General features: G+C 43.5%; 1 protein-coding gene and 1 pseudogene across 8 annotated transcripts in view; both read right to left on the bottom strand.

Moving 5' to 3' along the window:
* The window catches only part of LOC129841435 (disks large-associated protein 4-like), a 243014-nt gene continuing 221243 nt past the window's right edge, over window positions 1-21771 (bottom strand). For 7 of the 8 annotated variants that reach the window (XM_055909702.1, XM_055909710.1, XM_055909727.1 and 4 more), the window contains 6 exons: window positions 15169-15611; window positions 14135-14223; window positions 12239-12753; window positions 10310-10401; window positions 7908-8072; window positions 1-6646 (listed from right to left, as the gene is read on the bottom strand). In XM_055909702.1, coding sequence (XP_055765677.1) covers window positions 6407-6646; window positions 7908-8072; window positions 10310-10401; window positions 12239-12753; window positions 14135-14223; window positions 15169-15611 — 1544 coding nt within the window. In that variant the 3' untranslated portion in view covers window positions 1-6406. Of the gene's footprint in view, window positions 6647-7870; window positions 8073-10309; window positions 10402-12238; window positions 12754-14134; window positions 14224-15168; window positions 15612-21771 lie in introns of all 8 variants that reach the window. The other variant, XM_055909761.1, reaches the window with a different exon arrangement.
* LOC129851656 (U7 small nuclear RNA) lies at window positions 19879-19935 on the bottom strand (annotated as a pseudogene).

Raw genomic sequence — 21771 nt, 5'->3', positions numbered from 1 at the left:
TTTTGAGAAAGTATTGTGTGCAATTTATTGAATGATATTCTCTCTTCATTATACAGTACATATTTGAACAAATGAGCTCTTTGAAATTGTATAAATAAATCTACAACATTGTAAAAGATTAAGCGGTTCTCTGCGTTCAGATTTAGTTCTTATTTACAACAGAATGTGATTTTGATGAGCACATGGGGAATTACTAGCTGGTCCCAGATCTGTTTGTGCTGCGTTACAATGACCATACGCCAAGACATCACAAACAGATCTGGTACCGGGCTAGTGAATTACTTTATCATAACATGTTCAACTTAGCATGAAACCAATTTACTCAATTCATTTAGTATTTCATAATATGCTTTAATGTTACTAGAGTAGATATAGTCACAGGAATCATAGTAAATCTAATTTCATTTCATCTCAACCTTTTACACTAAACCGAAAACCCTGACATATACAGCCTAACTTGTATAGCATTATCAATAATGAACAAATCCTAGTCAATAAAATATGTGCTTATTTCATAAAATATTTCATTATTGTTTGTTATAGTGCCTCTCTTTTTTGCTTAATTTCTCCTGTGGTAAGAGCATTGGTTCTTTCCCTCTCCCAACCCTTGTAGGCCAAGGGTACAAAGTAAAGTGGACAGACAATTCAGGAGGGGGCTTATTTTTGCTTCGTAGGCCTTTGGACCAGGGAGTGGCATGACATGTACTCCTATCCTGGAGTACCCTATCTGGGCACCCCCTGAAATGTATTGTTGTATCCTAGCCTTGAGAGTCATGTACTGTAAATCAGTTCAAAGTGACTTCAGTCTCACAGAAATTAGTTTGCTGTGAGTCCAAGTGAGAAAGCAAGTGTCCACCACGACAGTCATGTCTTCTAGAAGTTTGACGATGTAGAAAAACGTTCAAGAAATGTCCCGTAGTCAGAATTCCATAGTGAACACATCCAAAAAGATTGTTGACCACCCTAATATGTCATGCTCACTAACAGCACAGATGAGTCAAGTCAAAACTGGTGATGTGAAAAAGACTTCTAAAGTATAAGGAGGTTAAGTGTGAAAGACAAACAGTATCACTAAATGCAGTAAGGAATTGGAACATGGCCACACTTTACCAATATTGTAAGCCTTGAAAACACCATTATAATAAACAAGAGCTGTTAATTATATGACAGTCTAAAACGTCTCTTCCTGGTGAGATTTGCTACCAATGCAGACCTACAACTTATAAGAATATCAAGTGAATACTTTTAATGCAAGAAAACAGCATGGTCAAATGCAGTTTCACGGAACACATCAAGTCAGTATACACTGTGTAATCTACACCAAAGTGACCATGATAATGTTGTAAGTCACTAGATTTCCTCTAAACAAATCAATGGCTTCATAATTTCAAGCAAAATGGGACATTGTGAATATCGACCAATCCAATACGCCTGGGTAAAGCCTATATCTAATCTCCAAAACAAACGCTTAAAACAGTATGTTTTAAAACACCTCGACACTTGTCATAAGATCTTTCATGCCTACAGAGAATCAGGACATTGGTGAAACATCTTGAGGAAATTGGCCTTGGTGTGTCCCTCGGGTTTTGTGTATTGGAGCAGTGGGTTGTTTAAATGTATGAGACAAGCCTCTGCCGTAGTCTCTCAGGGACAGACAGTTGCTGTCACTTACGTGTCCACGCAGATTAGAGCAGAAGTGGACTGTCTTTCTGTCATCCTGTAATAGCTATTTTGTCCTTGACGCACTCCATCCCTCTCTCCCGCTCTCTCTCTGCCTCGCACTCTCACCATATGCATATTCAATTATTTCAATTCCTGTCAGAAACTGACTCAAATCGAAATAGAGCTGGCAGTGTTGACAGATCTCTGTTGTCTTTCCTCTGAAACTAACAGGATTATCCCTGATTAGTGCTTGGATGGGAAACCACCTTGGAAAACCGGTGTCTGGGAGTGGTTTTGGAAGGCCAGAAGGGTTCGGCCGGAGCCCCAGTGTAGTGATAGGGGGAGACATCCATTCTTATCAGTATTGATACAGTCAGTTTCATTATTTTCTTCATATAACCATTACCCTGCTACCGACTTACAATATCAATTGCTTTGTGCAATCTAGCAATCTACTTATCTTCTTTCTTGGCCTACCTTCCACTGCCCTCATTTTACCAATATGTAGTTTATATTTTTTTTACCTAGGCAAGTCAGTTGAGAACAAATTTTATTTACAATGACGGCCTACCCCAGCCAGACCCGGACGACGCTGGGCCAAATTGTGCACCGTCCTATGGGACTCCCAATGTGGTGCAGCCTGAATTCGAACCAGCTACTGCAGTGATGCATCTTGCACTGAGATACAGTACCTTAGACCACCGCGCCACTCGGGAGCCTCATGTTATAACAGATTGCGTCCAAATCCAAGTCCAAGGCACTGGATTACAAAACACCAGAGAAACGAGTTGGAATGGTCCAGAATAAGCATGATAAACAAATACCCTCGTCTAACTACATTGGTCACAACAGCAAACCAAGAACACAACTGGTCAGACACACCAACCCCCTTCCTGGTAAAGAATCAAATCACCAATGACAAGTGATTGTCACATAAAGCCTGGAGATGACTTATTCACAGAGAGGGAGAAGAGCCATTGACACCCCGCCGTTTACTGAGCAGAGCAGAGGGGGCCATCAGCGATTCAGGCAAACACACAACAGCAAACAATAGGCTGCAATCAAGACCGACCTTTTCCCAGGAGGGGGTATGATGGCCAATAAACACAGGCCATTCCAATGCAAAGCCTGATGCTCAGGCTATTCTGTCACTGTGGTGGTAGGGAGGAAAATAACCCCCAAAACGAGAAACGAGAAATGGAGCAACTAGCTGACAAGCAACCAGGCACATGGTTGGAATGATTTAAGTAAAAGTGAATGTCGTTTTTATTCAAGTGAACACATTGTATATGTCCCCCTGTGGTGACCCTGGTGTTGCAAGCACCATCTTCAACAGACTGAGCCATTGGAACAACAGAAGAACCACTAATTCATTAGCAGGGAAAGGTAGTGTTTGTGGCTAGCAATATGGTGCAGGAGAACATGTTGGGTGATGAGAAGGAGAAATGGAAGAAAACACATTGGTGTTTACTCTGACATATAGTAAAGATGTAGGTAGAGTTCCCTGTCACTACTGCATGCCCTAGCCATGTGTAGCAAAGGGGAAACCATGTGGAATTGGGCACAGCACATTCAATAGCAGTTGGTCATAGTATGTGAGAGATAGTGAGAAGGGGGAGGAGACTACATTCTTCCGTGTTTTGTCAAACAACAAGAAACAAACACAATGAACCAGTATCTGGCTACCACAAAAAGGCTTAATTAGCTATAAAAAAAAAAAACAGTACTGGTTGGAAATGTATGGTCGGAAGCATTTTTGTAATGACCAACTGTGAAAATGCTGTTCCCTGGTAGTATACAGTTCACTCTGCCTTTTTATAGAATTTGTCTCAAATTGCACCCTACTCCCTAAACAGTGCATTACTTTTGAAAAGTAAAAGCTAGTTCACTTTGTAGGGAATAGGGTGCCGTTTGGGACGCCCCCCCTGGAGTCGCCCCACAACCGCGGGAGTCTTTTAGAGAAAGCAAAACATTTCAGAGAAAAAAAAAAACGCCACACACTCTAGTAGCTCCGATGCAATTATTTAGTCACTAATGCTTTTGACAGCAAGCTGTCTCCATCAGGGTCTCATCATTTGTAAATCACCAACTTTTGACAGGTACCCTCTAATAAATGTCCCCTAGTGGTGAATTAAATACCATTGAATTTCAAACGTATTGATCTCTCACACCCAGATAAAGAATGTATTACCGATATTTTCATTTGACAAAGTTACTGTGTTTTGTGAGATGAGAGATTACTCTATTTGTTATTACTTGACTGGAATCATTCCATTTTCCACTTTTACAGGCCTCTTGAGAGAGTGAATCACCAGATGGCTATACTTCCCACACAGGCAGAAAGGTAATGCATTTCTTTTTTTGTTAAAGTACCAACAGCATTTTCAAAAAAATAAATGATGGCAAAGAAATTACAAAGAGATGTACTATAATAGAGATGTAATCATTTGTCTCAATTCAAAAATGTGTAAGTATCTAGGGATGATATTTAACGTAAATAAAACTACAACAAGTGGTAGGCAGTGGTATGACAGGGTGCTTAGTTAAAAAAAATGTAATACAAACAATGTCTTCTTCTACATTCAAGAATGAAATCCTTCCCTCCAAAACTGTCATGGACAATTGAGATGTAGTGCAAACTATTACCTGTAGGGGGGGTGGGGGGGGGGGGGGGTAAGAGAGCTTCCAACATGGTTTCAAACAGTGCTACTGAAATAGTCTAAAGCAGTTTCCTCTCCTAGTCTCCTAATCCTTTCTTTAGTCTCCTCGAGTTGTGTCCTTTCCTTTCTCCATCTCTTTTGAAGAGGCCGTCTGGTCAGGAACTGTGATGTGAGAAAAGCCATACAGTAGCACTGAATATGCAGTGCAGTGAATCACAGACCATTTACATGGGTGTGTGCAGTGTGGAGAATAGTCGAATACAATACTGTCATTTAGCAGGCATTAGTCAAAGTTATTTGATGCTTAACCTCAAGTCTGAATTGGCCTTAGTTTCATTTGCTCTCCTATAGAGATTTTAAATGGAATTATGGTTGAAGTGACTGGAATTTGAGGTGGAATTGACCACAACTTTCCCATGCAAACTGAGTAGTGGTCCCGTATGGGAAACACACCAGCATCTGTGCAAACTCATTTACAATTTAAAAAACAAGGTGAATTGTAGAGAGGGAAGTTGAGGCAGAAGTTTGGGAAAGAAACCATTTTGAATTATATTGCTGCCGCAACAAGCTGGAGTTGCTTGAAAGTACCTACTTTATAAAACCCGCAGACTTTTGAAAATGTTCAATGAAATAGCCACAATGATGCAACATGATAACGTTGTTAAAAGCATCCTGAAATAACAAGGAAACAATACAAAACTCAATCACATTTTTCCCAGCGGGACAGTTCTCAATGGTGGTCATGTCTAACCCCTCTACGTGCAAGTTTTCCACAAAACCTGAATTATATTCAATTGATCTGATATACCTACACCATGGTTGTATTCATTAGGGAACAACGTAGCGAAATATTTTGCCATGGACAATTAAAGGAGCGTTTCCACCAGGTTTCAGTCATCCCCCCCCCCCCCCCCCCCCCCCCCCCCTGTGTGGTGCCTTATAAAAAGGACCGATTAGTAAATTCACAGACCAATGGAGACACATGCGAGCGCAAAGTGTGGCCATTGTCATGGGACTGTGGACACTGGCTGATGAATACATCCTCAGACCAAAAATGTCAGAAAACAATATCATCTCAATGGAAAAGTAGGATCTTCAAACGTTACTCCAGTAAATACTGATGTGTAAGTGTAGTTTGAGTCAGTTATAAAGTACCGATTGTTTTTTTCATATACATCCTTAACAAAGGTCGGACAAAAACATACATGATGCTTTCAATAGATCTCACTTATATATAGAAGTTGTGATATTTGACGTTAAATACCCCCGATCCTCTATTTCCTAATTCAGTTTTCGGTGCCCTGCTTTCCGAAACTGCTCACGAATCTAGAACTGCAGGCAAAGGCTCATACAAAACAGAAGAAAACAATGAGAACAAAAAAGCACCAGGAAGACATTGATAGCTGTGGGTCTGATGCGCGTGTGTGTGTGTGTGTGTGTGCGCGCTCCTCTGAATAAGTGTGTGTACGTTTGACCACATGGTGGTGTTGTGCAAACTATGGGTTGGCCAAGGCAAGGGAGAGGGAGGGGCTTTGGAAAGCACAAACGCTTACTCTGTCCGCATATTAGATCTCTTATAGCCAAGATACAGGTACATCTAAAATAGTCTTGATATAGTTTCTTTAGGAGATAATAATAATACCATCATCAATAAAAAATGTCATAATTTGCGTAATACTCAAGAGTTTTGTGTGTATGTACTGGTATGTAGGCTATGTGCAACGTTTTACATGTATGCTGTTCTTGTCTATTAATGTTCTGTATTATGACGTGTTTCATGTTTTGTGTGGACCCCAGGAAGAGTAGCTGCTGCTTTCGCAAGAGCTAATGGGGATCTTAATAAAATAACCTCAAAAAAGTTCTAAAAATAGTAACAAAGGCTGTGGTTTAGGTTTTTCCATTGCAGCCTCGTGAGAGGAGACAAGCATTCCCCATATCGTCTACAGCCCAAAAGTTCTCTCTCTCTCTTTGTTTCTCACTCCATCTACTGTAGACTTGCGGCCACTAAGACCAGACTACCCTGTGTGTGGTGAGAAGACCCCCCCCTCCCCCCTCTCTCCCTCTGCCATCCCAGTTTCTCTCTCTTAGAGGCGAGTCTGGGCCTCAGGGACATAGATCTCGATGCTGTCGGCGCTCTCCGTGGCCGAGTTCTGCCGGACCGAGGCGGCCCTCTTGGCAGCCAGTAGGCGCTTGCGGGCCTCCGTCCGCTGCTTCTCCGCCGAAGAGGTGGACGAGGCGGAGTCGGCGCTCTTCTCGCGGCCCAGCACCGGCCTCCCCTTACCGGGCTTCTTTGGCACTGGAGGAGGGGGCTCTTTCTTGTCCTCCTGGTGGTGGTGGGCCACAATGGACGGAGTCAACCACAAGGGGGCAGAAAAGACATGGGAAAGAGAGACACGGGAGAGAGAAGGGGTTGGGGGAGGGGGGGGGGTGGAGGGGGGAGAGATGAGAGAGTGAGAGGATGCAAGGCGTTGTTGCTGTTGGAAGAAACCCTTGTAACTCCATTAAAAGCAGTAACTCCCCACTTGTAATATTTTATGACTTTAGGACCAAGAAAAAGTATTCAAAATAGCATCTGATTAATAGCTTTCGTGAATGTATGTTCATACATGGTTTCAGTTTGTTTCAGTTTTGGAGATACAAGGTTTTATTCTGAAAGCAACGAAACAACGGAGGGTAATGCAGAGGTTGCAACAAAGAGCATTGTGAATTTCATTTGATTAACGTAGATCTTTGACAGGGACATTTGATTACGATGAAGCTTTCTACAATAAAATGTACAAGGTGGCTAACTTGACACAGAGCCAATTATATGGACAACACAGATAAAATAGGTTGAATATAGGAGATTGAAGGTGACACTTTGTCAGAGTAGACACTGAACAAATACCTGGGTGAATAATATGACAAGAACATGAAATGGTCACACTCTATTTGGCCGTACGCCATAAAAGTGTCACAATATTAATGTAACTTAACGAGACATAACACATATTGATGCTGTTATGACGTACAGTTCAAATGAAGTGTATCCCATTCGATGAATCACACTGAATGTAATGCAATGTCACTGCAGAAGGAGTGACATGAACTCGGCGTGAACTCAAAGCAGTTGAAGCGCACATCCACCCAAATACTCACCAAAACGTACTATTTCCACTACAGTCAATCCAGCAGCCATCAAACTAACTAACCGCTCCCTACACACGCGCGTGCACACACATCCAAGATAGAGCGAAAGCCAGGCCGCATTCCATGACGTGACGCAACCTTTGCCATTGCCATGCAAGTTCGACTTCAGACCGGAGCATTTATTTTTACCTGCGACATGCATGCTCAAAGGAGGGGCTGAAAGCGCAGAAACAGTCCAAAACAAACTGCCCTCTTTGAGATTGAACACCATGCATGTGTAAAGGGAGGTGGCTTCTCTCTAGCCCCCTTTACATTGGGCTGGGAAGCCCCTTTAAAATGTTCCCCTCACACAGGGACGGGGAGAAGAGAGAGGGGAGATGGGGAGGGAGGAGAGAGGCCAGTTTCGGCGGCTTTCCTACCCCAGTCTGGGCACTGGGCAGCAGGGGTGGGAAGTACCTTCCGCTCAGGGGGCGAGTGGGCCACGGCAGGGGACTGCCAGTCGCTGGACTTGAGTTGGTAGAGCTCGTCGAATTTGAGGCTGATGTCCTCGATGGAGAGCTGCAGTAGGTCCCAGAAGCCCGCCAGGTCCTGGGCTGTGGGCCGCGGGTTGGCGTTCACATTCTGGAGGGAGGGAGAAAAAAAAGAAGAGAAATGGGGGAGTAGGTGGGAGAGGGGGGGGAGAGAGAGAAATAGTGAAAATGTTAGAGGGGGAGAGGGAAATGATGAGGAAGAAAACAAGAGAGGGATAAAGAAGAGATTTGAAATTCATTGAGTCTTGCTTTGTCCACTTTTGATACTAGAGGGAGCTGTCCTACAACACAACGTCAGTGAAGACCTCCGTCCCACTGAATAGATCAGCGTTTCCCAAACTCGGCCCTGGGGACCCCAGGGGGTACAAGTTTTGGTTTTTGCCCTAGCGCTACACGGGTGATTCAAATGATCAACTCGTCGCCAAGCTTTGATTATTTGAATCAGCTGTGTAGTGTTAGGGCAGAAAACGAAACATGCACCCCTTGGGGACCCCGGGAACGAGTTTGTGTAAATCATTCTGTCGGAATGTGCAGATGTTGTTTGTCCTTGCCCTCAAGTGTGCTACTGTATTGCCATTTGATATGCGCCTCCGTAAAAACCTACGCCGCTGTCTTGGGGTCTCCCTTGAAAAAATACATTTCCCCCTGCTTTATAAAGTATTTAAGAAGTCAAATGAAATAAAAAGCACAATAAGTCCCTTAACGCAAGGTAGAATGACCACTTTACATAAGCAGTATACTGACTGTATAGTGACTTGGGTGGCACTCTGTTTTGCCCTGCAAGCTAAGTCAGCTTGACGGTCACACTTCGACTTGTTTTCTCCACCTGATCCACGTGTTCTGTGACTAATGTGCTACCAGACTATTCTTTGTTATGGTTGGGTCTCCCTGGTTATGGTTGGGTCTTGTGTGGCTCAGTTGGTAGAGCCTGGCGGTTGTGGGTTCAATTCCCACAGGGGACCGGTATGAAAAATGTATGCACTCACTACTGTAAGTCACTCTGGATAAGAGAGTCTGCTAAAATGTTTTTTTTTTTTTATAATAAAAATGCTTGCGTTTCCTGCCATCTGTGCAACTAGACTTGGTTTTCAAACCCAATCCAGAGCCTTTTGGCTCGACGCGCTGGCATAATCATGCTAGTTGTGCTTTCAGGATTGTCAGATAGGGGGACCATTCTCGTTCTGTGGGATTTAAACAACACAACAAAATATGGTAGAACTAACTGTTTCCAGCTAAAAATTGTATGTATTGAGAGAAATTATCTGGTTTCTGAATAACATTTCTCCTTCAAAAGGGACATGTTGTGTAATGATAGGGGGAAAAAAATCCCAACAGGTAATTGTCCAATAAATACAAAATAATTGGAGTTTATTTGTAGGATAGAAGTTGTATTGGATGTCAGACCATTTCTTCTGAACATAGATGCCTTTTGATAGAATTATATCAGCAAAGGACAGCATAGCCCAAAGGTTCAAAACACAACCATTAATGTAAAACACGAGTTCAACAACATGGTGGCATTAAAACTGACTCACATTACAACCGACTCATTGAACACAATCGGTACCTCTTTCTACAATGATACGCACACTGAACTTTATGACCACATGATCATTATTCATAAAAACGGTGTTAACATCCATGGATTATTGGTCCTCTGTCTGAATAACTGCACTTTGAGAGAACGTAAAACACTCAGTCAATGATGACACTGAATTCCCCCGAGAAGAGGCTACAAGAGGACGCAACCGGCAAAATGCAATCGTTTGCAGAATGTCAGTCTTATCCTACTGATTGGGTCTGTCATTGTCTGAGTCCGCTGTACTGAGATCATGAGATCAGTGGAATGATGGGATGCAGAGAGACATGTCCGACTTTTTAAGGGAGCTTAACCACTCAGGTCGTGGAAAAGGCCGAACAATTCATTTTACATTGACCTTACTGCCTGTTAGCGTTCAGCTTGTCACTTATCTAATGCTAATCTCTCAGTCGCATTTCATGTGGCCTGTGTTTGCCTAATGATGTGATGTGTGTATGGTCAGATGTGGAATTTCTTTTTTTTGGTGCTTTTTTGTAATGTCTGGTTATTTGATGTGCGTGTAGAGTATGGAATAGTATTGTTTTGTCTGGGAGTGTGGTGATGTTGTTTTGTCTGGGGATGTTTTTGTAGGGTAGTGTTGTTTTGTCTGGTTATGTGATGATGTTGTGGTGGCATAACAAACATTGTTTGGTCTAGTAATTTGATGTTGTTGTCATGGGGTAGTATTGTTCTGTCTGTTTATGTGATGTGTGTATGGGTGAGTTGGAATATGCAGAGGTGATACTTACCAAGTTTTGTTCACACAGCCCTCTGAACTGCTCAAATTTCTTGGTCATGAGGAGCTGAGCACTGCCCACTGCACTGCGGACCTTCCCCAACACTGCAGATAACAAAAACACACACACACAGATTGACTCAAACAGACAGACAGACACACAGGCAGAGAGACAAGACAAGACAGACCAGACAGACCAGACACACAGACAGTACAGACAGACCAGACACACAGACAGCACAGACAGACCAGACACACAAGACTCACACACTTTGCTGTGCATTTGGAATACAACACTAATCAATGGAGTGCCTTGAATGTCTATTGTTTCACTCAGGAATGAAACCCCAAACTAGGCTAATGGTAATACACTCTTCCCATAGCTACTGATGTGTATCAGGTCTTACTGTACATCCATTTCCGTACTGTCTCAAAAACAACAAGACAGTGTTCTGCCATGTACTGAGTAAATACTTAGAACACTACCATCTTGAGAGAAATGTAGTTGTCTACACACGTCCCCCTATCTGTACAACTACATCGAAAGCTAGCACACAAGGGAATCTGTGAAAAGGATTTGTCACACAGGGAGAAACAAGAGGATTTGCGAGGGAGAACAACCTGTTTTAACCAGAACATTCCATTATTTTTTTTATTTTTTATTTTTACCTTTATTTAACTAGGCAAGTCAGTTAAGAACAAATTCTTATTTTCAATGACGGCCTAGGAACAGTGGGTTAACTGCCTGTTCAGGGGCAGAACGACAGATTTGTACCTTGTCAGCTCGGGGGATTTGAACTTGCAACCTTCCGGTTACTAGTCCAACGCTCTAACCACTAGGCTACGCTGCCGCCCACATTCCATTATAACAGCAAAACATGCCAACAACGTTACCAAAATGAACCCAAGCTAATGTTGGGTGTCTAGACTAGAGATGGATGTTAAGGCCATGTCAAAATGACCATGTCAGAATGACCCCATAAGGGGGGCAACACGAGAGGATCACAATGTAACAGACAGTGTTATCCTCTCTTAAAAAGGCAGCCCTCTTAGCATCTATAGATACTTGAGTCTTCTTCATCCAGTCTTTATGACATGGTTTTGCTGCTGCATCATAAGTAGAACAAACATCTGCATTGGTGAAATCTGACCACTGCTGGATGATAAGTTTATGGCATTGAGAATAGGGACCAGCGGAACCAGGTATTTCTATGGTCCTGGAGTAATCCGATTCGATGTCGACTCGATCTTGCCAACAGTGAGAGAAATGCACATGTGAGCACGCATACACTGTACACGCGCAGATACACACATACGTGACCGTTGCTTGTTCTTGGTTTGTGCTTCACTGAGATGTTGTGTCAGGACTGTGCACTGTGTGTGTGTGTGTGTGTGTGTGTGTGTGTCAGGCCTACTCTCTCTTGTGTGCTGTGTCAGCCTGATGTTGAGGCGTTAATATTATCTGGGTCTGTAATCCGGTCCAGAGTAGATTAGTGTAATTCTGGGATAACAGGTCTGTCTGTGTGTTAACCCCAGGTATTACCGCCTCATCCACAGCAGGGTGTGTGTGTGTGTGTTTGTGTGTGAGTCCTGTGGTTGAACCCTACTTCCAGGCTTTGAACCTTCGGATCAGGTCAGTTCAGGTCAAACCACTTTGTAGATCAGTCCATCCGCATGATGTGGATGTTAGTGGGGGCTCTTTCCAAAAGAATAGGCTACATTATGTCATCTCAGAAAAACTTTGCATAGAGTTGCGTTATGGAGAGGTTTGTCCCGGAGCATAGTCTGTTGTCAGGGTATGACCTACTTTCTGATAGGTTCATGATCATTATGTCTGCAGAGGAGCAAACATTTTCAAATGAAAGCGGTCAATGATAGTTGTAACTAGGGTAGGCAATTGTTTGTATATGTCCTGCAAGAATAGAACGATTAGTTGCCTTACCCTCCTCTGAGAGCTGGTTGTCTTTGGTCTCTTGCTCCATCTGCTGGCACCAGCCCTCCATGCGGCCCGTCTCCGCCTGCAGCAGCTTGAGGAACCAGTGTCCGTCCCTCCGGCAGGCAGGGCCTGGAGGGGGCACCGCATTAGGGTTCCCGCTACCGCTATTTCCGTTCCCGCTCTCCAGCCAGGGGTCTGGAGGGGGCAGGGATGAGGGGTCCAGGGCTGGGTCCATGCTCTCGGAGAAGGAGTCGGAGTCGTCGGACCGTGTGGTGGAGCGGTTGAGGATATGCCGAAGCGGAGGTGGCGACGTACTGGTGTCAACGGTGGGATTTGATCCGTTGCCCTTGCTGACCTGGCCGCTGCACGGGGGCGACACCATGGATTGGCAGGCGCTGTTGACCATGCTCTTCTTCTCGGCGGCGGGCTTGGCGTGGGAGTTGGCGTGCGAGTTGATGGGAAGGTCCTGTGTGTCAGAGTCTGTCTCCTGCTTGGAGGCCATGCTACTGGAGCGACTGAGCCTGAAAAAACACACAAAACAGTGAGAAAATAGAAAGTGGTCAATGCTCCACCAATATCGATGGCAAAACAGACATTGCATCTCTAATAATGTTATTCTGTCAAAACAATGGATAAGTAGAAGTAAACCTGCAACCTAACACCAACCTGCAATCAAAAGCCAACCAAAGTCAAACCAACCCCAACTGCTTCTTTAACTGAGCCAACCATCCATAACAAAGACTAGAGGACAAAAATACGACCTAGCCTTTTCCCGCTACAAAACAAACCAAGGAATGTTCTCAACAGCAGGCACTACATCCTCTACTGATCAATACAGGTATAAAAACAGAAGATGGATATCGATCACAGTGTAGCATTGCCTTGTCGACATGATGCGGTGGTGCTCTCAGCTTGGAGGCAGTCGACAGGAGACACCGAATATAGCCTAAACCATAGAGATGGATCGAGAGCATACCACACAGTTGACAACGTTAAAATAGTGAAAGCCCTCCATTGCAGTGCACATGCCATCGCAAGGCTTTTGTGGCAAGTTCGATCTCTATCTATCTCTATGTCTCATCACGTGTACGGGTAAAGGGCTTGGCTGGGGAATGGTCTGTTAGCGCAAACCCTGACCTTTGTCTGACCTTGGCTACAATGCTACCTTCCGATTGAAGTGATAGAACAGGAAACACCAAACAGGGGAATAGACGTTCATCTGTGGAAATACTATGGATACTCGGCAGACTGAATATCCATGGTTAAGAATAGGATAATAATAATAATAATAATAATAGATGGGGGAGGGAGGTAAAATGCATACTTTAATAGTTGGTATGGGGTGCCAATAAATAGCATTGATGTTTTAATTAGAAATAGGACTTGGAGGTGGTGTTTTGAAAATGAGTATGTTATCGGTGGACATTCCGGTATGGAGGCTCTTTGTTTAGGCTCTGTCTAAGATATCAACTGACAAAGGCCACATTCAGATGTATTCAAATAGTGAGATAATTCTGACAACCAGCTGGTATTTGCAAAACAGCATGAAAACTCGGAGGGAGGTCAAAGAGAAGGAACAAAGGGGAGTGAAGCCGAGTGTGGCATGCAAAGACTTCCTGGCATTCAAAATATTGCGAAACTTTGTAAACTACATGACAAGTACTACGCCACAGAACCACAGAATGACTTTCAAACGTCGCATGCGTCATTTAAAAAATCGCTTATGTAAATAGTGTGTGCTCATGGCAACATAGCAGGTGTGTAACTGTTTTCTCACATTATGTATATTTTCTCAGTGTCTACATCAAAATGGCCCCTCGGAAATGAATATATTTAGGCAGCATTTTATTGTGTAGAGGAGAAATGAACGGGAGTCACAAACGGGACAGGAAGTGCACTTACCAGCCGTCGTCCGCCTGGATTCCGATTGACTGGAATCTGGCCAATGGAGGTGTCTCCTCTCGCTGGACTTCCTCCTGAATGCAGTCAACCTAACAACCAATCAAAAAACAGTCTTCAATACAAAGCATTTGTCACCTGGAAAAGGTTAATTCCGGGAGAAAATTTGTGGTGCTCCAGGTCATATTTTTTGCAGTCGATCTGCACGCCTCAGAAGATTGCTACAATATATCATTTTTATTTGGTTCCAGAGACAGTAAACACTTCTGCAGGCATTGTGAGATCTGACCATTGGCATCGCGCAAACCCCCCTCCCCAGCTGCCTCATTCTAGAGACAGTCTGAAAAAAAATCTATATTAAATAATTAAGTGAAAGCATAATGTTTGCCTCAGGCAAGGATGGGGAGAACTCTTGAGTTTTTCATTTTCCAGATGGCACTTTTTCAAAATTCTAATTCAGCATGCCCCATATGAGCTGTAAGCATAAGAAAAATACATGTTTAATTAGCGCAGTTCACTGTTTGGTTATTCTTTAAAATGATCAATGGTTAGGTTTAAATAGCCTCCATCAGCCCAATGGTTGCATGCCAGTCCAGTGCTGGACCTGAGCCATACTGCCAAACTTGTACCACAGCCACACTTACTCTAGCTTTTTACCTCAAACACTAAGAAACATACTGTGATATTCCTGAATCTAATGAAACGTTAATGACTCCACTGTAACACAACTGACTATACAGTAACACCACTGACAGTACTTTAACATCACAGACAGTACCATAACGTGACAGACAGTACCGTAACGTCACTGACAATACCATAATGTCACTGACAGTACTTTAACGTCACAGACAGTACCATAACGTCACAGACAGTACCATAACGTCACAGACAGTACCATAACGTCACAGACAGTACCATAACGTCACAGACAGTACCATAACGTCACTGATATTACCGTAATGTCACTGATATTACCGTAACGTCACTGACTATACCATATCGTCGTTAACTAAACTGTAACGACTCGCTCCAACCTGTATCCCTATGGAGGAGAGCTTTCTCCGGGGCACGAAGTCCGCTCGTGGCTCCTCTGCTGTCAGGCTCCCTCTGTTGGCGCCTGTCCTCAGGGGTTCATGCTGGGAGTCATTGGTCTCAGTCCCGGTGGTGGCGTGGTGGACGGTGGCGGCGATGGGTTCCCGGTGGGTGGCGACGGGCATGGGGATAGGCCGAGGGACACCCCGAGCCAGGCTGTTGGCGCGCGTGCTGTCGAGGCTGTCGGAGGAGTTGCTGTGTGCCTGGCTAGACTGGCTGGTGATGGTTTCGCTGCGGCGGTCGCGCTCAGACTGGTGATCTAGGTAGGTGTCCTGGGCCGACTCAGTGCTGCTCTGCACCGTCACAGAGATGTAGGGCTTGGAGGTGGTGCGGGGTGGCACGGGCGGGGGCGCCGGCTTCTTAGAGGTGGTGATGCATGTGGAGACTGGAGGGGAGGGAGAGAGAGAGAGTTTTGAGTTTAAACAAGTCTTTATTGTTCAACAATGATATACTGTAAAGCTTGGAGGGTTCAGAGAGAGCAATTCCTATGGAGTGGCGTCAGCGTGAATTTTGAAGACTGATGTCAGGGAAAATGTCACCAGCTTTAATATAAGATACCTTTATCTCCAAGCAGAAATAAACAAACCAAATGCACGCTAGCTTAGCGCGAAGGAGAAACACCCGCACCAACAGGAATCTTTTAAAACGGAGAATTACACAACATACAGTACATACTGGGCACATAATGTTCTACAGGTGGTTCGCATGAGTCAAAGTCCAAATTGCGATTCAGTCAATCAAATAGTGAATGCAATTGCATGTGAACAGGAAGTACAGATCACCACGGGCTGATTGCTGAGCGGAGCCTATGGAGCTTTCACATAGCTCGATGAATGAGACAAGAACCCCTAGCCCGAAGAACATGATCCCAATCCCACGCTTCAGGTGATGTGACTGACTCAGGACGGATGCACACACAGACAGAGAGAGAGAGAGAGAGAGAGAGACAGAGAGACAGAGAGACAGAGAGAGAGACAGAGACAGAGACAGAGACAGAGACAGAGACAGAGAGAGAGAGAGAGAGAGAGAAATTCCTGGTAATGGAGGACCAGTACCTGAGAAGCAGCTCCAATGGACTGACTGACCATTCAGAGAAGCAGGTGTGGTGTGCTGTTGAATAGCGCCGATCCTGTTTCTTCAGACTGTCTTTGTTTCTCCTTGGCTGTCCCATCGATGCCTCCTCCACTGCCTTTTCAACTCAAACTGCCTCAACTTCATCCCAAGTCAACTGAGGGTTTCAATCTTCGTCATTTAAATGTTTTGTTTGTTGTTTTACCTTTAAATGCGCTTTTGAGATTATTTGAAAAGCTCTATACAAGTATTTTTGGGGGAAAATAATGAACTATTATAAATGTAACTCAAGTATGCCTAGAAGGCTCAGTCTGTTACGTTTGTAATTGTGTTTTGGCATTTATTTAAGAGGACCTCAATGAAAATATGTTTTCAACCTTTTTTTGTGGCATCCTCGATTAATTTAAATGCATTATCCACATGTCTGGTTGTATTGTGTTTTAAAATGATCAAATAAATCTATGGCAGAGTAGCCACCTCGCTACACTACAGCCATAAGCCGTTGAGGGAGTGATTCCTTTGATATCAATGAAAGCTGATATTCTGAGTCCAATGGCAGCGTCCAAGCTCAAGAATCGTCAAAGTTCAATTCTCGATGGCTGACGCGCGTTCATTCTATCTTGTGAATTGAAATAATGAGAAATAAAATTGATTTTGGACGGTTTCCGGTGTAGCAGGTAGAACGTCAAATTGATACGATGCTGATGGCGACGCGACACCTGTAACGTAGCTGAAGTGTAAGCGAAGGGCTGTGGGGATGAAGTAAAGAAAGAGAGAAAGATAAAGAGAGAGAGGAGAAGCACTCCCAACTGAATAGAAGGAGGGTGTTGTGTGCAATCTGTTCTGCTACATCAGCAGATAACTGTGAAGGCCAATTCTACTCCTTTCCCTCTTTGTCAACAGAATGGTGACATACAGTACAGCACATGACATGAGGGACATTGTTACGCACGCCTCTATGAAGAGGGAACGCAACACCCTGCTACAACTCAACTCCCCGTGAAGTGAAAGAGGTATGGGACTGCAGGTGTGAGAGGACGACAAAAAGCAAAATGGACCATTTACTAGGATTTTATTCCTTTACACGGTAATATGGGGAAAAGGGGCTGGTCGGAACCAAAGCAAATTAAGTAAATGTCAAAGCCCCCCCTCCTATCTAACCTGCCTACCCACCTAATTTAGCACCACCTGGTGCGCTAACCAAAATACAGGGGGTGGTCCGCCCAGGTCTTACCTAGTGTGCCTAGACACTGAATATACTACAGGTATATATATGTATGCCCGCGGGCCTCTTGCCTAAGCACTCCCTAGGTGCCTTTCCCTTCCCCCTGGGAACAAATTAAACAGAATATCAAACAAACTAAGAAACAAAGGACATCAAATCAGCTCTATCTGAGCAACAATCTCATGTAACGGATGTGAAATGGCTAGCTAGTTAGCGGGTACGCGCTAGTAGCGTTTCAATCAGTTACGTCACTTACTCTGAAACCTATTAGTAGTGTTGCCCCTTGCTCTGGCTTTTGTGGAGCGATGGGTAACGACGCTTCGTGGGTGACTGTTGTTGATGTATGCAGAAGGTCCCTGGTTCGCGCGTTACACTCACACAAAACATACCAACTGCTCCCAGCAACAACTAATACAGTACATACCAGCAACCAACATGCTATAACCCTCAGCCATCAACCTCCTCTCTCAGCAATGATCTATATCCCATTCAATCTCTCCAGCAATCTCCTCAGCTTGCCTATGATTGATCTCTGCTTGCCTATGATTGATCTCTGCTTGCCTATGATTGATCTCTGCTTGCCTATGATTGATCTCTGCTTGCCTATGATTGATCTCTGCTTGCCTCTCTCTCTCTCTCTCTCTCTCTCTCTCTCTCTCTCTCTCTCTCTCTCTCTCTCTCTCTCTCTCTCTCTCTCTCTCTCTCTCTCTCTCTCTCCTCTCTCTCTCTCTCTCTCTCTCTCTCTCTCTCTCTCTCTCTCTCTCTCTCTCTCTCTCTCTCTCTCTCTCTCTCTCTCTCTCTCTCTCTCTCTCTCTCTCTCTCTCTCTCTGTCTGCTAAATGGTTACATATCATTTAGCAGACACTCTTATCCAGAGCACTTAGAGTAAAGTGCCTTGCTCAAGGGTACATTGATAGATTTTCACCTATTCAGCTTGGGGATTCAAACCAGTGACTTTTCGGTTACTGACACAACACTCTTAACCGCTAGGCTACCCGACGGAGTTCCTGTTGTGTATTTTCCTTATAGGAACTCCATTCCCACCCACGGCTTACCCCACGGCACACTAATGCTTTTCGAACAACATTTAATAGTGACTTATGGTTAAAAAAAAATCTCTAACTTGCTGAGTCATGATAACTAAGCTCGGTGACCCACAATTGGAGCCATTAGGCTGTGTGTGTGTCCCAATCGACAAGGATACTGCCTTTGGATTGGGACACAGCCATAGTCTGGTTCAGTACATAAAGCGCACATTCATGGCTTGTGAGACGTGCTTTCACTCATCACTGTAGCCCACGTGTTGGAGTAGAAGTAGGCTACATTAAACCACTTACTGATGCAGACTAGCTCAACACACCATCAAAGCTTATTGTGAAATAGACACAGATTACTCATTCGAAATTTGTGACAGGCACACGATAAAGTCCACTTTTCCATGTGCATTAAACGATTTTCATCACAACGCATTGTGTGTATTATGCAATTTTCTTTCTTCATAACGCATTCGTGTACATTACACGAATTCCAATTTGATGTGGCTAACATTAGCTAGGCTAGCTAGGTTGCTAAAGTTAGCTAGGCTAAGGGTTAGGGTTAGTCAACATGCTAGTTAAGTAGTTAAAGGGTTAGGTTTAGAAGTTAGGTTAAAGGGTTAAGGTTAGGGTTAAGGGAAGGGCTAGCTAACATGCTAAGTAGTTGCAAAGTAGATAAAAAGTAGTAAGTAGTAAAGTATCGGAAAAAAACTAAAGTTATCCGTGATGAGATTCGAACACACATTTTAGACGTTTGCGTTATACACCTACACATCCTCCCTGACCAACTCCCTGCTATCATTTCTGTCTTAAGTAACCTACTGTCTTCATCTGTGATTGAAATGTACTGTATACAAAATCATGTACTGCACATGAAAACATTTCCAATAAGCAATAAGTGTCTATTTCACAATGGACTAGCTACATACACATAACACAATGCCAGTCCAGTACTGCAGTCACTCTCTTATCTCTACACTCGTCTCATAGTGTATGAGTATAGAACAATGGTTACTCTGTTGCAGAGGCTTGAATGGCTAAGTGAGAACATGGAGATAAAATGGCTTCCCTCTATGTAATGCATTCATTGATGAAGATCAAACATTTGGTAGAATTTCAGTAGAATGTCCACATGAAGAAATACTACAGTATACTATAATATAAATACTATAGTATTTCCTGCAGTGTTGTTGCAGACTGTAATATACGGCAATATTTACTGTAGGGGGATTTCAGACTGTAGTATTTACTGTAGTGATTTGGGGGAAATTACTGCATTATTTACTGTATTGTTTTCGTTTTAATTATCTTTGATATAGAAGTGTGGGCTTTCTCCTTGAAGAAACCTACTGGACAAATACTTAAAGAGCACATGTTCCACAACTTGTAGGTAGGTAGGACTGGGGTCTAAACGGATATTCCAGAGCTTCTGGCCCCCGAATGGCGCAGCATCTCAGTGAAAGAGGTGTCACTACAGTCCTTGGTTCGAATCCAGGCTGCGTCACATCCGGCCATGACTGGGAGTCCCATAGAGCGGCGCACAATTGGCCGGGGTAGGCCGTCATTGTAAATAAGAATTTGTTCTTAACTGACTTGCCTAGTTAAATAAAGGTTACATTAAAATATAATATCTTATGAGAACACAATCTCATTTACAGCAACAACCTGGAGAATATTTACAGGGGAGAGGAATGAGCTAATTGGAAGCTGGGAATGATTAGGCGGCCATGATGGTCAGATTGGGAATTCAGACCGGACACCAGGGTTAACACCCTTACGATAAGTGCCATGGGATCTTTAGTGACAACAGAGAGTCAGGTCCCCCATTTAACTTCCCATCCAAAAGACTGCACCCTACACAGGGCAATGTCCCCAATCATTGCCCTGGGATGCTTTTATTTCTTTTCTTTTTTTACCAGAGGAAAGAGTGCCTCCTACTGGCCCTCCAATACCACTTTCTACAGCATTTGGTCTCCAATCCAGGACCAACCCTGCTTAGCTTCAGAGGCAAGCTAACAGGAGGATGCAGGGTGGGAGGCTGCTGGCTAATCTTTAGGAAACACAATATATGAGCCTATACTTGGCATGTAAGTTTCTCACTTATGGGTGGCACAAATTAGGATTTTGGGGAGGGGAATATGCAAATTCAATGCTGTAGTATTGCTATAGTTAAAAAATGGTAGTGTTTTTGGGGACATTACTGTAATATTAATTATGGTATTCTACAGTATACAAAACAATTTTATACTAAGTACTACACATGATCAAGAAATACTGCAGTGTGGGGTATAGTATCCTACAGTATGCTACAGTTTACTACAGAATTCTATAGTAAGTACTGTAGTACTCTTATAGTAAACTGTAGTATTTTTTCTTGTGGGTGTATTCAGTAGAAATTTTCGGTTCTTGATAGACAGGGGTCAGGGGTGAAACTAATCCAAAATGGAGCAGTCAAAACTATACATGAACTTATAGTGATAATGACATTGTCACTGAGCCCTATTCTGTGTTGACTGTAACCAAAGGAGCTGTCACTGCTGTTGCCTTTAGATCACACCCCATTAAGTCTTCCTTATGGTCTTATAAAATCCAGTGAAATATGAGTGTGATGAGTATTTCACAAAAAGACAGTGGTTGCTATGTGAAACTTTATTTGACACCATATATAGACTTACAGACAAAGGATCTTAATTTGAGCCAATATGCTACAGTGCCATAAGCAGCAGGCCTATGGAGTAGAATTAGTAGGGACATTGGCTTAGTAATAGCCAGGGGGAGCTAGCTAGATAGCATTTTTGGGGCATGGGGTGGGCAAAGGTCCAAGTGTACAAGAAAAAAAAATCCACAGGATTTTAACCACTGGTGCTTACGTCACCACCCCACAAGACTGTGGATTTTGTGTGAGGACACTTTTATTTCCAATAAGAATTCCTTAGGTGTGTCCTAATGGTCATGTGCCATTTTTATATGACTTGTGGAGACTCAAATGACCATATTTGAATAATATTTGAAAGTGGAGATAAATTTACCCTGGTATATTTCTGGATATATACACACACACACACACACATATACCCCCTTTTCTCCCCAATAGGTAGCTACAGTCTTGCCCCATCACTGCAACTCCAGTACAGACTCAGAAGAGGCAAAGGTGTCTCCTCCGAAACACAACTCTGCCAAGCCACACTGCTTAACCCGGAAGCACCAATGTGTCAG

Source organism: Salvelinus fontinalis, chromosome 3 (assembly GCF_029448725.1).
Source record: "Salvelinus fontinalis isolate EN_2023a chromosome 3, ASM2944872v1, whole genome shotgun sequence".
Lineage (NCBI taxonomy): Eukaryota > Metazoa > Chordata > Actinopteri > Salmoniformes > Salmonidae > Salvelinus > Salvelinus fontinalis.
This window is presented reverse-complemented; position numbering and strand designations above follow the sequence as displayed.